We start from the raw sequence: 12,594 nt of genomic DNA, 5'->3' as shown, positions 1-12,594 counted from the left end.
GACTTAGAATACTGATATCTGTATCAGAAGTGTGCACATTCGTGTTTTGGTGGAGTATGTAGTGTGTGTTTGAGGTTTGGGGGCAAAATTCTGTGGTTATTGCCATACTGCTTTTAATTTTTGTTGGTCTGCTGAACAAATAAAGATTCTCTTTCTATTTGCAGATGGTTGTAGTTTCGCCTCTGGAAGAAGTGGGCAAACCAGTTAGGAGTAGAAAACAAAGAGTATAGCAATAGAAATGGATGAACAAGCCCTTTTAGGGCTAAACCCAAATGCTGATGCGGACTTCAGGCAAAGAGTATGTAATTAACTTGCTTATCTCTCTAATAATTGGAGGATGCTGTTTTTGTGTAAAAACCTCTTTATTTTTGCGGGTTTGTTTGTTTACAGAGACTGTGTGTTCTTGGTGGCAAGTGCAAAGCAAAGTCATGTCACAAGCTTGTATGTAAGCTGAAGATCGTGCGTCACCAATTCTGTGAAATTACACTTAATGTGCATAGAATGTGCATTATTTTTCTGGTCTCTGACGTTTTCAGGCCTTTCAATTCTTTATACTCATTGCTCAGCCCGAACGTAGATTCCCATGGAACGAAAAACAGCTGCTGAAAATGAGTTGCTTGCTATTCTTTTAATTCTTAGGTGTGATTTTTATTTGAATGGATTACCTGCCTTTGGTGTCTTTTCATGAAATGTTTTTAACTGTAGTGAAGCTTGTATTCGTGTAGGAAGAGTAGGTTAAGAAAGTAATCGTGGTATGTGGGTAACGCTTTGTAAAAGAGATGCTGATATGAAAAGGCATTTTGATTTATATAATCATTTCATGAATAAATATTTCTGCTTGCTGCTTGGTTATCAAGTTGATTCAACTGCCTACAAGATGACCTGCAGTAAAACCTTTCAGAAATGAGGATGTTATGACCTTGGGTTTGTGTTCATAAAGCAAATCCTGGAACATATAAAAAAGTTAAAAATGTAGTTTGATGCGGCCTAGTTGTGAAACATCAGTTCTGGGTATTTGTCCTTCTTGAAAGAATGGCTGATCTGTTCTGTTGTAGAATAGGACTGTAAAATTTGAAATTCATAGATTTATTGACCTCTTAACTGTGCCTGATTTTGAAACATTGTATAGTAAAAGGTGACTTACCTTTTCACTAGTCAGGTGAGATGTAGCCTATAAAGGAAGTAACAAACAATTTCTAGTAGAACTGTTCAGTTTAAGAAAATTACCAGTACTAGCTGTAGAAAGTGAATTCCTGTTTTAAGAACTTTTATCAACTCATTGAATAATTACTTTGGGAAATAACTTTGGTGAATGGAAACAATTATTAACTAATGCAAAACAAACAAAAAAAAACCAAACGGGCAAAAGCCCCCTTGAAATAAACACATACATAGATAGAATTGAAAATGTTGTTAATCTAATCTCTGTTTCAAAAGTTACCTCAGTGTTTTGTGTAACAAGCCACACTAAATCTTAAAGCAATTAGATCAAGTTAATTGTTGTCAAAAGCTATTCAGAAGTACTGCTAAGCAAGTTGATTGTCTAAAATTTGGTATTTTTTCCAGTCTCTGTAATAGATTCATAAACTGAGAGTTATCAGGTGATCAGTATTTGAATTTTTCTTGAGCTTGAGGAGTAGAATACAGCCAGAGTTGTACAAAAGGTGAATTGTAACAAGTATTCAAGTAACAACAATCTGTATATTGAATGTAAAGTGCGAATGTGTAGCTATGATATTAGCATTTTGAAGAAACTGTCTTGTGTTATGGTAATTGGAGACCCATGTAAATACCTGGATGTATCCAAATAGTGTTTGATTTTTTTGAAGGAGGGCTGTTTAATTGTGGGTCTAAATGTGAATGAGAGGTCTTGTTCTGTGGTTTGTTCTTTTTTTGCATGAAGCTTGTTTGGATGTTTGCAGGCACTAGCCTACTTTGAGCAGCTGAAGATATCTCAGGATGCTTGGCAAGTCTGTGCAGAAGCATTAGCTCAGAGTATATACAGGTAACGTAGATAAGAATCATTGCTTATTTTCATTACTAATATGTTTGCCTCTGTGTTTAGCCCTACAGCATAATAGGCAAACTGTGAACTGCTGAAAGTTAGTATGGTCATCATACTGTTCCTAGCGTCATAGTCGATATGTGGCTTCTGTATAATGCCTTTCAAGGAAGAGCACTGTATAAAACTGCATATTAATTCAGTAGCCTAAAGACTGCTGCTTTATGAAGTCCAAGGAAAAAGAATGAGTTCTAGCGGTACCTTTTGGGGAGGAGAGGAGTGCTGAAAATTTCCTGTGTGAGACTATAGGCTTTATATGCAGTAATCTCAGTAGAATCTTGTCCCTGTTCTGTAGAGTAAGCCATCCCATTTTATAAGACACAAAGAACGTGTAGTCACCGCTATTTTTGTGTAACGTTGTGTGCTTAGATCTCAAATACCTGGTTGTTCCTGTATCATAGAATAATTCAGGTTGGAATGAAACTGAGGGATGTAGATCTCCTGAATAACAACAGTGATTTGTAGTGAATGTTTTTTTATAAACAACTTACCAAAACTTCTGACTTGAGTAATTAACAAAACCACAAGATTCAAAAATGATGTTTTATAATCCTTACCACAGCACGTTAGGATTGTTACAATTTTTAGGTAGGTTAAACTTGTGTAGATTACATAGTGTGTGGAATGTCCCTTCCTAATCTGTACCTCAGTTTGTCTTTAAGACAAGGAGTACAACTTGCACTTAGTGTACTCGTGAACCCCAAACATGTTATTGAAGCCTGACAGCTTTTGCAGAGGCAGGATACAATGGGTTAACAGTTGCTCATTTTTACCAAATTAGCTCCTTGAGTATTTCTCATTTTTTGATTTGAAGTAACAGCAGTAGCATATGAATCTGGTGCACAGTAATTCTTGATTTGCCAAAGAGACAGCCTGGTTGTAATATTTAATGTATTTTTTTACTTCTCGGAGAAGCGTACCACGTTGCCAGCAGTAACAGAATTTTCTTTTCCTTTCTAGTGATGATCACATCAAGTTCTTTTGCTTTCAAGTTCTGGAGCATCAAATCAAGTTCAAGTGAGTGATCTTTCTTGACACCAATTGTATACATCCATTTAGTTTTCCCTTTTTATTGTTCTTGCAGAGAAATTTAAAATGGTATCTGTCATTTTGGTGTGTTTGATAAGGTGGCTTTATTCTGGCCCAGAGGACTTTCTTGTACTTCTTTACCATTTGCTGTAAAGGAGTTGGGTTTTGAGTAGCATGTTCTACTTAGCTTGTCCAACACCTGTGTGGCCTGATAACCAAGGATCACTTTATACTTACTTAGCGGTTGCTTCTGGAGATTCAGGCTTTACTCTGTACTCTCACTAATTTTTTGCAGAGGAGAGTCCTGCAAGCAGCAGCCTTGCTCAGTACTGAGTCCTGGACTGCAGACAAAGCCCTATTCATTCAGTAACCATGGCAGAAATGTTTAGAGAAAGTAGTCTTTTCACCAAGTGGTGTTTTCCTAGAATTGTAATTCTAGGAAAAAATACTTCAAAATAATACGTTTCATTGCATGCAACTATATTTCATGTATCAGAGCAAAAATTAAAGACTTTGACTTTCTGTGATTTTATTTACCTGATATTACCTTATTGTCCATCTTCTTCTGCTTGTTATAGAATGTTTTGGGTTGGAGGGGACCTTAAAGACCATCCAGTTCCAAGCCGCCTGCCATGGGCAGGGACACCTCCCATCTGACCAGGCTCCCCAAGGCCCCATCCAACCTGGCCTTGAACACTTCCAGGGGCATCGACAACTTCCCTGGGCATCTTGTGCCGGTGCCTCACCACCCTCATTGTGAGGGATTTCTTCCCAATGTCTAATCTGAATCTTCCCCCTTCCAATTTAAAGGCATTCCCCCTCATCCTTTCACTCCATGCCCTTGTAAAAAGTCCCACCCCAGCTTTCCTGTAGCCCCTTCAGGGTCTAGAAGGCTGCTGTAAGGTCTTCCTGGAGCTTTCTCTTCTCCAGGCTGAACAAACCCAATTCCCTCAGCCTGTCCACATAGCAGAGGTGCTCCAGCCCTCTGATCATCTTCGTGGCCTTCCTCTGGACCTGTTCCAACAGTTTCATATCCTTCTTATGCTGAGGATTCCAGAACTAGCTTGTTCCACTCCTGTCACCTGTGTTCTGTAGTATTTCTTCTGTTGTTTTCCTGTTTTTCTCTTTCTTACTTTCTTTGAGCATTTTCAGAGGGTTTTGTGTTTTTTTTACTCTCCTTAATAAATATTTACTTGTGACAGGAATGCGAGCCACGTTCAGCATTTATTTCTGTTAAGGGCTACAGGGAGCTGTATTGCAAGGAGAGTGTTCTTAGCATAGCTGGTCCTGTGAGGCAACATGTTGTATGAGGAATATTTGAGGTGGGATGGGTATAATGTCAAATTTTGCTAAGACTGTATGTGTGATACATGGCAGAATTATGTTTGCTTTTTTATTTTGACATACGTCTCATAATAAATGTGCTATAGGTCAGATCAGTGAAGGGCTTCCTTGTGCTCACTATTGACAGTCTTCAACTTGTTTTGAACAAGTTTGTGCATGTATGGATGTCTGTTTGTTCCCCCTGTGGCTTATGGTCAAATGTGTGTTTTTATTAGGGTCATTAAGTTCTGTCCCTCATAGAGCTGCTTTCCTGCAAGATTTCAAGCTCTTATACTCCTACATATGAGTGAAATGTACTCAAAATGTAATCCATTAATAGAGGCGAAATAGTTTTCCTTATTTTTGTCTTTGATTCAAAATTCTAGCATGCAAATAGCTGTGTAAATTCCTTTTCTAGGAACCTTTCACTTACAAGAACATTGCATGTAATACTGCACATTGAAAGAGTGTTTACCTCACTGAATTTTGTGCTTGTTGTGAAGGTTGAATTTTGATCTCATTGTGCTTTGTTTTAGATACTCTGAGCTTACTGAAGTCCAGCAGCAGCTAATTAGGGAAACACTCATAACATGGCTGCAAGCACAGGTATGTACGTACCTTCGCAACAGTCTTAAATAGTCCACATAGTAAGCTTATTAGAAGGCTAACATAAAGCACTGAGTGTGGACTAAATGTTTAATCTGTTGTTTGAGTTTAAAGATGGCTTCCTGAAGATATGCGGTATCTGGTAGTGAAAGATTGGCATGTGAAATGCTTTTATTAGAAATTCTTTAAATCAAATGTTGTGAAGCTTGTTTGAACTTATTGCTAAATATAAAACTCTTACATCATTTAATGATTGTGGTTTAATCAGTTCTGTTTGAAATAAGATGTATTAAAAGTTTCCCTTTAGAGAGATACAGTCCAGACCCCTGATGTTCCTTAGTGTCAGGAGGAGGAGTAATTCTGTTTTTAAGACCCTCCTGGCTTAACTCCTGTTGACTTAGAGTACTGGCAGGTGTTTGTGAATGAACGGCATCTCCTTGGTAATGCTACAGCAGAGTATTGGTCACTTTTTCTAATGAAATTAGTTACTGTAGCTGAACAGGGATTAGCTGGACCTAAGCCTTACAATCGGCAGAACCATCAAGTGGGCTGATACAAATCTTTGCCTCTACCTGCCATTATCTAGTTATCATTTCACTTCTGCACTGGAAACTGACATAGTTACATAGCTTTGTTTGTAAAAAACTTAACAGTAAGCAATAGAATATAGTACAACTTGAAAAAGAACAGACTGTCGGGAAGTGGATCAAATTGCTTTCAGTTTCTCTTTGTGGCAAGTTGTTCCATTTAGGAGGAGTATGTAGAGAAGGAGATTGGTAGCGATGGATTTCCTTTTTTGTCCAAGATGAGTTTCTAAATCTAAACTTCTTTACTATTCTTAAAGTTAATGACTAATTCAGGTACAACCTAGGTACAAGATGGCTGTAAATTGTTTTCTGGAAGTTCTTGTTTACTCATTTCACCAAACTAATAAATTAGCTTTTAGTCTTTGACTAGTATGCTTGATGTCTTAATACTGAAGGAAAGGCTTAGGAGTGTATCATCCACAGAGAATGTTTTCCCAGTTTCACTACAATTAAGCTAAATTTTCTTCAGTATCCTTGGAAGGGGAAGGCTCTTTACTCATCTCAGCCAGGAAGATAGTGTGTTAATCACTGTACAGAGATTAACAAAGCATGTATGATTTCTTTTCAGCGTGGTAAGAAATATACAAATCAAATATTTTGTTTCTACCAGATGCTGAATCCCCAGCCCGAGAAGACCTTTATTCGCAACAAAGCAGCACAAGTCTTTGCATTGCTTTTTGTTACTGAATATCTCACAAAATGGCCCAAGTTTTTTTTTGATATTCTGTCAGTAGTTGACCTTAATCCACGAGGTGTGGATATGTACCTCAGAATCCTAATGGCTGTTGATGCTGAGCTGGTAGACCGTGATGTTGTTCACACATCAGAGGCAAGTTATTATTTTGCATTAATATTTGTTTTAAATTTCCAAAAAGTTAAGTTAATTAGAGCAGAAGATTTGCAGAGATGTTGTGTTTTTCCTATGGCAACTCCTATGCCTTAGAGATATCAGGTGGTGTAGATCCAAAGCCTTATGTTGTTTAATGCTTTTTATGGTTTCATACTTTTCAGTTAATGTACTTTTGCTTACAGAGCTTGGAAACAAAAACTAATGGACTGAGTTAGCCAATTTAAGGTTAGACTGACTCATTTTAAAATGCTGATTTCTTCCAGTGCCTGTTTTAAGGAGTTCTATCATCAAAAATATATTTAATTATCTAGACTACTTTTCCCCCTTGACTGCTTTTCTTGAGTGTTTGGGCATTGTGGTAGCAAACCCAAAACCTAGTGTATTTTGGCTTTATTTCTTGCAAGAAAAAAATATATGGTGTCTTTGGGTTTCTGATTTATTTATCTAGCTAAGACCAGTGCTTTCTGGTAGGGGATAAAAAAATGCTGCTAACTTGACAAGATGCTAATCTGTTATAAGACTGATTTGTCCTTTTTTCTGTATTGATAGGAGGCTCGTAGGAACACCTTATTAAAAGATACTATGAGAGAACAGTGCATTCCAAGTTTGGTGGAGTCGTGGTACCAAATCTTACAAAACTACCAGTATACTAACTCAGAGTTGACATGCCAGTGCCTTGAAGTAGTTGGAGCTTATGTATCTTGGATAGATTTGAGCCTGATAGCCAATGAAAGGTAGGGGCCTTTTTGATAGAATATATTCGCAAAAATAACCTCGATAGCATGCTGATGGAATTAAAAGTCATCTTTGAGAAAGGAGTCTAATTCTATATAAATCTTTGGGGTTTGTTTTGTTTGGTTTTTTTTTTTCAGTAGAGTGACTGAGTTGGCAATCCAAACTGATACAATGGCCAAAATGAACCCTATAGAATTTGCTGGGCTCTCCTTAAACTGTACAAAGTGCTGGGTTTAGTCAGTACAATGGACTTTAAAACTGTCTTACAAAAAGAAACCATTGTAAATGTGCACACAAACAATATAATGCTGCTGTATGATGCTACTGTGTACATATAAAAATAACTTTTTTTCTCTGAAGGTTTATAAATATGCTGCTGGGTCATATGTCTGTGGAAGTTCTCCGGGAAGAAGCCTGTGATTGTTTGTTTGAAATTGTAAATAAGGGAATGGACCCAATTGATAAAACAAAATTGGTTGAATCTTTATGTCAGGTATTGCAGTCTGCTGGCCTCTTCAGTATTGATCAGGTTTGTATATTGATTTTTAACAGTGGGAATGACTCACAGGTTGCCGTCAGTTCTTAAATAAGCAAATGTACAGAAAACTATAAAACTCAGCCCACAGATTAGGGAGAATTAGTTGTGCTTCTGCATCAAAGCTTAACACTTTTTACATTTTTCCTCATACTTAAATAACAACTTGTTAATACTCCTTATTCATTTAAAACACATTGCAATTTGTTGGTCCTTAGCAGGAGGTTTTCATTCTGGTATTCGTGATATTATGTATCTCTTCTGTTCCTCCCCTAAAGGATTTTGTGCTTCCTGCTTCTGTTTTATTGTTGCCATGGATCTTCTCTTTGAATGATTCCCTAGTAGGTATTGTAGCCACGGTAGAGTTTTTCAGGGTGAGACATTAGATCAGCTGTGCCTGCTTAGGTAGGGGGAAGACCTTTCTTGAAAGCACATGTGCTGTTCTGCACGCCTGCACCATCACACACGAGGTTTGAAATGCTTATCTATAAGCCAGAAAAATATACTTACTAACCAAAAACACATTCCTTGGCAGTTGCAGTGTTAAGGAGCAGCTGTTAGCTACCTGCCATGGAGAAAGTGGAACCAGTCCCTCAGAAGCTGTAATTCTTAGACTGTGAGACAATTGTCTCTTCATTTTGAAGCCTTTGTCAAATTTGTATTCCTTCTAGATGCAGAAAATGTGCGTTCATTAACTCAGGAGGTGTTCCTCTAAAAATCTTACCTGAGTCTCTCTGAGGAAGACTTGTTATTTTTCTGCTTTTGTACAGTTATGGCAGGGAGCAAAGCATCTGTTTGGGGTGACAGGTCTAGGGGGACTTCTCAATTCTGATCAATGTATTTCTGCAAAAGCAGGCCATAAATATTTAATATTAACTCACTCTTACAGGCAGTACTGAAAGTTACTCGTTATCAGTATTTCTGAAGTGAGCTACAGCTGTTAATTCTTTGAAGGTTTCCCATAAAAAGATTTTCCTCTTATACAGCCTAAAAATTAGGTATGTGCTTCTGCTTTTATTTTGAACCTGCTTCTTGCTGTAAAGTTAAAAGAGAAACAGTCTAATCTGAAGAGGTGAAGCAAGCTACTGTTGTGTAATTGAGGACTGCCAAAGCTGGTATTGCTATAACTTTTCTCTCTCCATTATCTGGGAAAAATGAACCAAACAATTGTACTTTCCGTCTAGGAGACAAATGTTGGTTTTACTACTTCTGTGTACTAGGCATGGGAAGTACAGTCTGTAAGTTCGTGCCATTTAAAGGTGAGCTCTGCTAGCATTCTTATACTCTATTATCTTTTCTTGCAGGAAGATGATGTGGATTTTCTGGCCAGATTTTCTAAACTGGTCAATGGGATGGGGCAAGCGTTAATAGCTAGCTGGACTAAACTGATAAAAAATGGTGATATGAAAAGTGCTCAAGACACTCTGCAAGCAATTGAAGCAAAAGTGGCCCTAATGTTGCAACTGCTAATTCACGAAGATGATGACATCTCATCTAATATCATTGGTTTTTGTTACGACTACCTTCACATCTTGAAACAAGTAAATATGTCTGGCTTCAATTTTAACATCGATTTTTGACATATGATTTAGTTTGATATTTTGGGAACGTAGGCATTTTTTAATATGTGCGAGTTGACTTGCAAAAAGGTTTTTGGACTAATTAGCATTCAGTATCTTTAATGGCTGTTGTCAAGCTGGTTTGAGTGTTGTTTAGAAATACGAAGGAATTAGGTTAAATCTTGCATTAAGTGTAAAGAAGGCTTTGCAGATCACGTAGCTGTTAAAGCAAACCTGTATTTTCCTGCTAGACAGTAATAAAGGAGTTACTACTCAAAGCCTAACACTTGCAATTTATTTTACAGCTTTCTGCACTTTCAGACCAACAAAAAGCTAATGTTGAGGTAAGTATTTTCTTTTTGCTAGAGGTTCTTTTTTTCAAGAACACATTGGATCAAAATCTTTGATTTTGCTGAAACAAAGCATGTTTTATTTGTGTGCCTTAAAATATCCATGTGACAATAATTAAAAGGGAAGACTTAAAAAGTAACATCAGTACATTCCATCTTCTGCTCTGTAACTACAGCTGTTTCTTAAAATAATAAACCTATATTGAATCGTGTATGAAAGTGAAAGCTGGCTTAACAGCTGATCTTCTCAAGCAGCCCCTAAGTGTATGTTGGTAAGCTCCTGTACAGTCCGTGCTGTTGATAATGTTCTTAAATCAAGATAGAGAGGAGTTTGGGTTTTTTTTTCCTGAAGCCTTGTATTTTTACTAAAATCTGCCCTAATGCCAAAGTATTGGAAAAAAATTTGGAAAGGTTTGTCATAAAATTAAACCCTTGATAATTCTGTAAGCTGAACTTGTATTTGAATTGCAGCTTCTTTAGTAACAGCTGTATCTAAAATGAGCAGTTATGTTAAGCTTTACATTAAGCTTAGATTTATACGCTTGAGTTTATACATAATCTTGTTTATATATAAAGCATTGAAGGTTTACATCCACTTTTGGAGGTAATAAAATCGGGGGTTTTTTTGCACAGTCCTTTTTAAATTTCTTTTCCCCTGACCCTTCTGCATGAGTGCAGATGTACTAATTTAGATGTTGAGCTGGTTAGATTGGTGTAGGTATTTTGTAAGCTGATAAGGCAGGCAGCTGTGATTCCTTTGCCTTTACGAAGAAACCTGAATTCGCTACCTGTTCTAACATGAAAAGTTGCATTTGGCAGACTGTGGTCAGATTAACTTGATGTGCTTTTATCTAGTATTTGTTTACATTGGTTGATGTAACACAATAAGAGAAGTTTAACATCATTGAATCTTTATTTTTGTTACTATGTCTCTTTTATGCTTATAACTGGATCAAAACAAGTTACTACTGCAGTGCACTTAAGATGCTTAAAAGTTGAATTTGTTAGTGTGTGTACGTCTGTTTTGTTAAACTTACTTTCATACTGAAGAACTTAATGTTGTAATTATTTCTTACTTTTGCTGAGCACTTGAGGGTTTGCCTTAAACCAAGAAGTGATCATACCAATTTTTAGTTCTTTCATTCAACTCATAATAAGAAAGTATTTGGAAAGAGTATAAAAGCTTAAGCAAGAAAACAATAAGATTATGTTGTGTGCTTAGCAGCATTCTTTTAAAATGTGGCACGTTAGAAATTCTCTCTTTCAACTTGTTCATTATTTGAACAGGAAAATAGAGGACCTTGTTTATTGTGACTTTGAAGTCCTAAAGCTTTTTCTCATCAGAAGGATCACGTTTTTGGGTCTAAAAATGGCAGATATTCCTAAGCATTTCTTGCTCCTAGCTCTTTGCATTGATGTGTTGCAATTATTCTAGTTCTTTAATATCGCTTCTTACAGAGAAGCAGAGACTTCTCACAGATGATGCTGACGCATGGTGTCAATTGAAAGTCTGGTCATATTCTTGCTCTTTGACCATGTTCTTCCTCAGAGTATTGCAAGTATTTGTGAATTACATCTCAGTAACCTAAGTTTAATCGTTGGTCCATTTTGCTCTTAAAGAACAAGTTTTACACTTAAAATTAATTTTTTTTTTTGTAGATTCCCCAGAACAAACTGTTAAACTGAAGTGAAAATTAAAATATAATCTATTTTTAAACACTTGTTTTAGCTGTGTGTCAGTATAATTTCTGTCCATCCTGGAAAGCGTGGAATTGAATATTCCACATACTTTAAACGTTAAATCAGAGTTCTAAAAAACTGAACTAATAATTTCATAAATCAAAGTGATACATTTATAGTTTGAGACTTCAGAAGAGATGTGATCAAGTCTTTGTCCCTGGTTAGGTGAAATCGCACATCAGTGCTTTAACTGATGTAACATCTTACTTGTGCTGAAAAGGGAAGGCTTTGCTTTTCTTACCCTTGTTTACTGATCCTGGCTCTTACCCTTGGATTCTTTTCTGAACCAATTCAGCTTGTTAACCTGTCCCAGAAAAACCCTTTCAAGGATGTTGAACTACTAGCGAAGTTAATGTTATGGCTAAGCTGACCTGCCCCTTTAAAATAGGATCTTGGACAACCTGTTTAGCTTCTTCTGCCTAGGTCAGTCACCTTAATTGTTGTTTTCAGTGTGAGCTGAACAGCAGAGATGACAAGCAGGGAAACAGTCAAATAATACTGTCAGAAGCTTAGAGCTCCAAGTCATCTGTGCTGTGTATCTGGAGTAGCTCCTGTGTATTGTTTGGATACAATTCATCTGTTTTAACTTGGGTTGTTACTTCTGATAAACCTCTAAAAATAGTTTGAATGGGATTTAAAATATTTGTAAATGTTGCTTTTAACGTTTCCTTTTTCTGTAGGATTTTAACTGTTGCTTCTTATTACTTGCCTGCTTTTCCACTTGCTGTTCTGTTTTTGTTTTAGGCAATCATGTTGGCTGTTATGAAGAAGCTGACATATGACGAAGAATATAACTTTGAAAATGAGGTATTCTGTTATGTGGATAAACAGACAAATGCAGTTTAAATTACATGTAGTGAAACTAGCTCATGCTTTTAAAATCCCTGGTTTTTTGTAGACTGAGAATTTGAATGTAGGAAGCAAAGATTTGCTGGCTGAATTTTTTTCCTATGTGAAAAGCTTTTTTTAACCTCTGGGCATGTCTGCCTAGGATAAAACATAGTGAAGGGATATCTAGGCCAGTACAGTTAAGAGAATATTTCTGACTGTATTTGTGCAGAACTATTCCTAGGCAAATACAGCTGTGCTGTTAGCTAAACTTATTGTTGTGCTGGCTTGTTGAGCATGAGTTTGTGTGTTTCTGCACGTCACTTCTGTCTTGCAAAAATATTTGAGAAACATTGTATGATTAAACTTTAAGAGATGCTGCTTGACCTA

At 36.7% G+C, this 12,594-nt stretch overlaps 1 protein-coding gene across 3 annotated transcripts in view; it reads left to right on the top strand.

Annotated features, from left to right (window-relative positions):
- Positions 1–12,594, top strand: part of XPOT (exportin for tRNA) — a 28,048-nt gene that overhangs the window by 3,897 nt on the left and 11,557 nt on the right. For all 3 annotated transcript variants that reach the window (XM_069852827.1, XM_069852836.1, XM_069852818.1), the window contains exons 2-11: positions 165–298; positions 1,923–2,005; positions 3,023–3,079; positions 4,951–5,020; positions 6,218–6,436; positions 7,007–7,191; positions 7,553–7,721; positions 9,032–9,268; positions 9,592–9,630; positions 12,121–12,183. In XM_069852827.1, coding sequence (XP_069708928.1) covers positions 239–298; positions 1,923–2,005; positions 3,023–3,079; positions 4,951–5,020; positions 6,218–6,436; positions 7,007–7,191; positions 7,553–7,721; positions 9,032–9,268; positions 9,592–9,630; positions 12,121–12,183 — 1,182 coding nt within the window. In that variant the 5' untranslated portion in view covers positions 165–238. The remainder of the gene's footprint in view (positions 1–164; positions 299–1,922; positions 2,006–3,022; positions 3,080–4,950; positions 5,021–6,217; positions 6,437–7,006; positions 7,192–7,552; positions 7,722–9,031; positions 9,269–9,591; positions 9,631–12,120; positions 12,184–12,594) is intronic.

This window comes from Phaenicophaeus curvirostris, chromosome 1 (genome assembly GCF_032191515.1).
Source record: "Phaenicophaeus curvirostris isolate KB17595 chromosome 1, BPBGC_Pcur_1.0, whole genome shotgun sequence".
NCBI classification, from domain to species: domain Eukaryota; kingdom Metazoa; phylum Chordata; class Aves; order Cuculiformes; family Cuculidae; genus Phaenicophaeus; species Phaenicophaeus curvirostris.
This window is presented reverse-complemented; position numbering and strand designations above follow the sequence as displayed.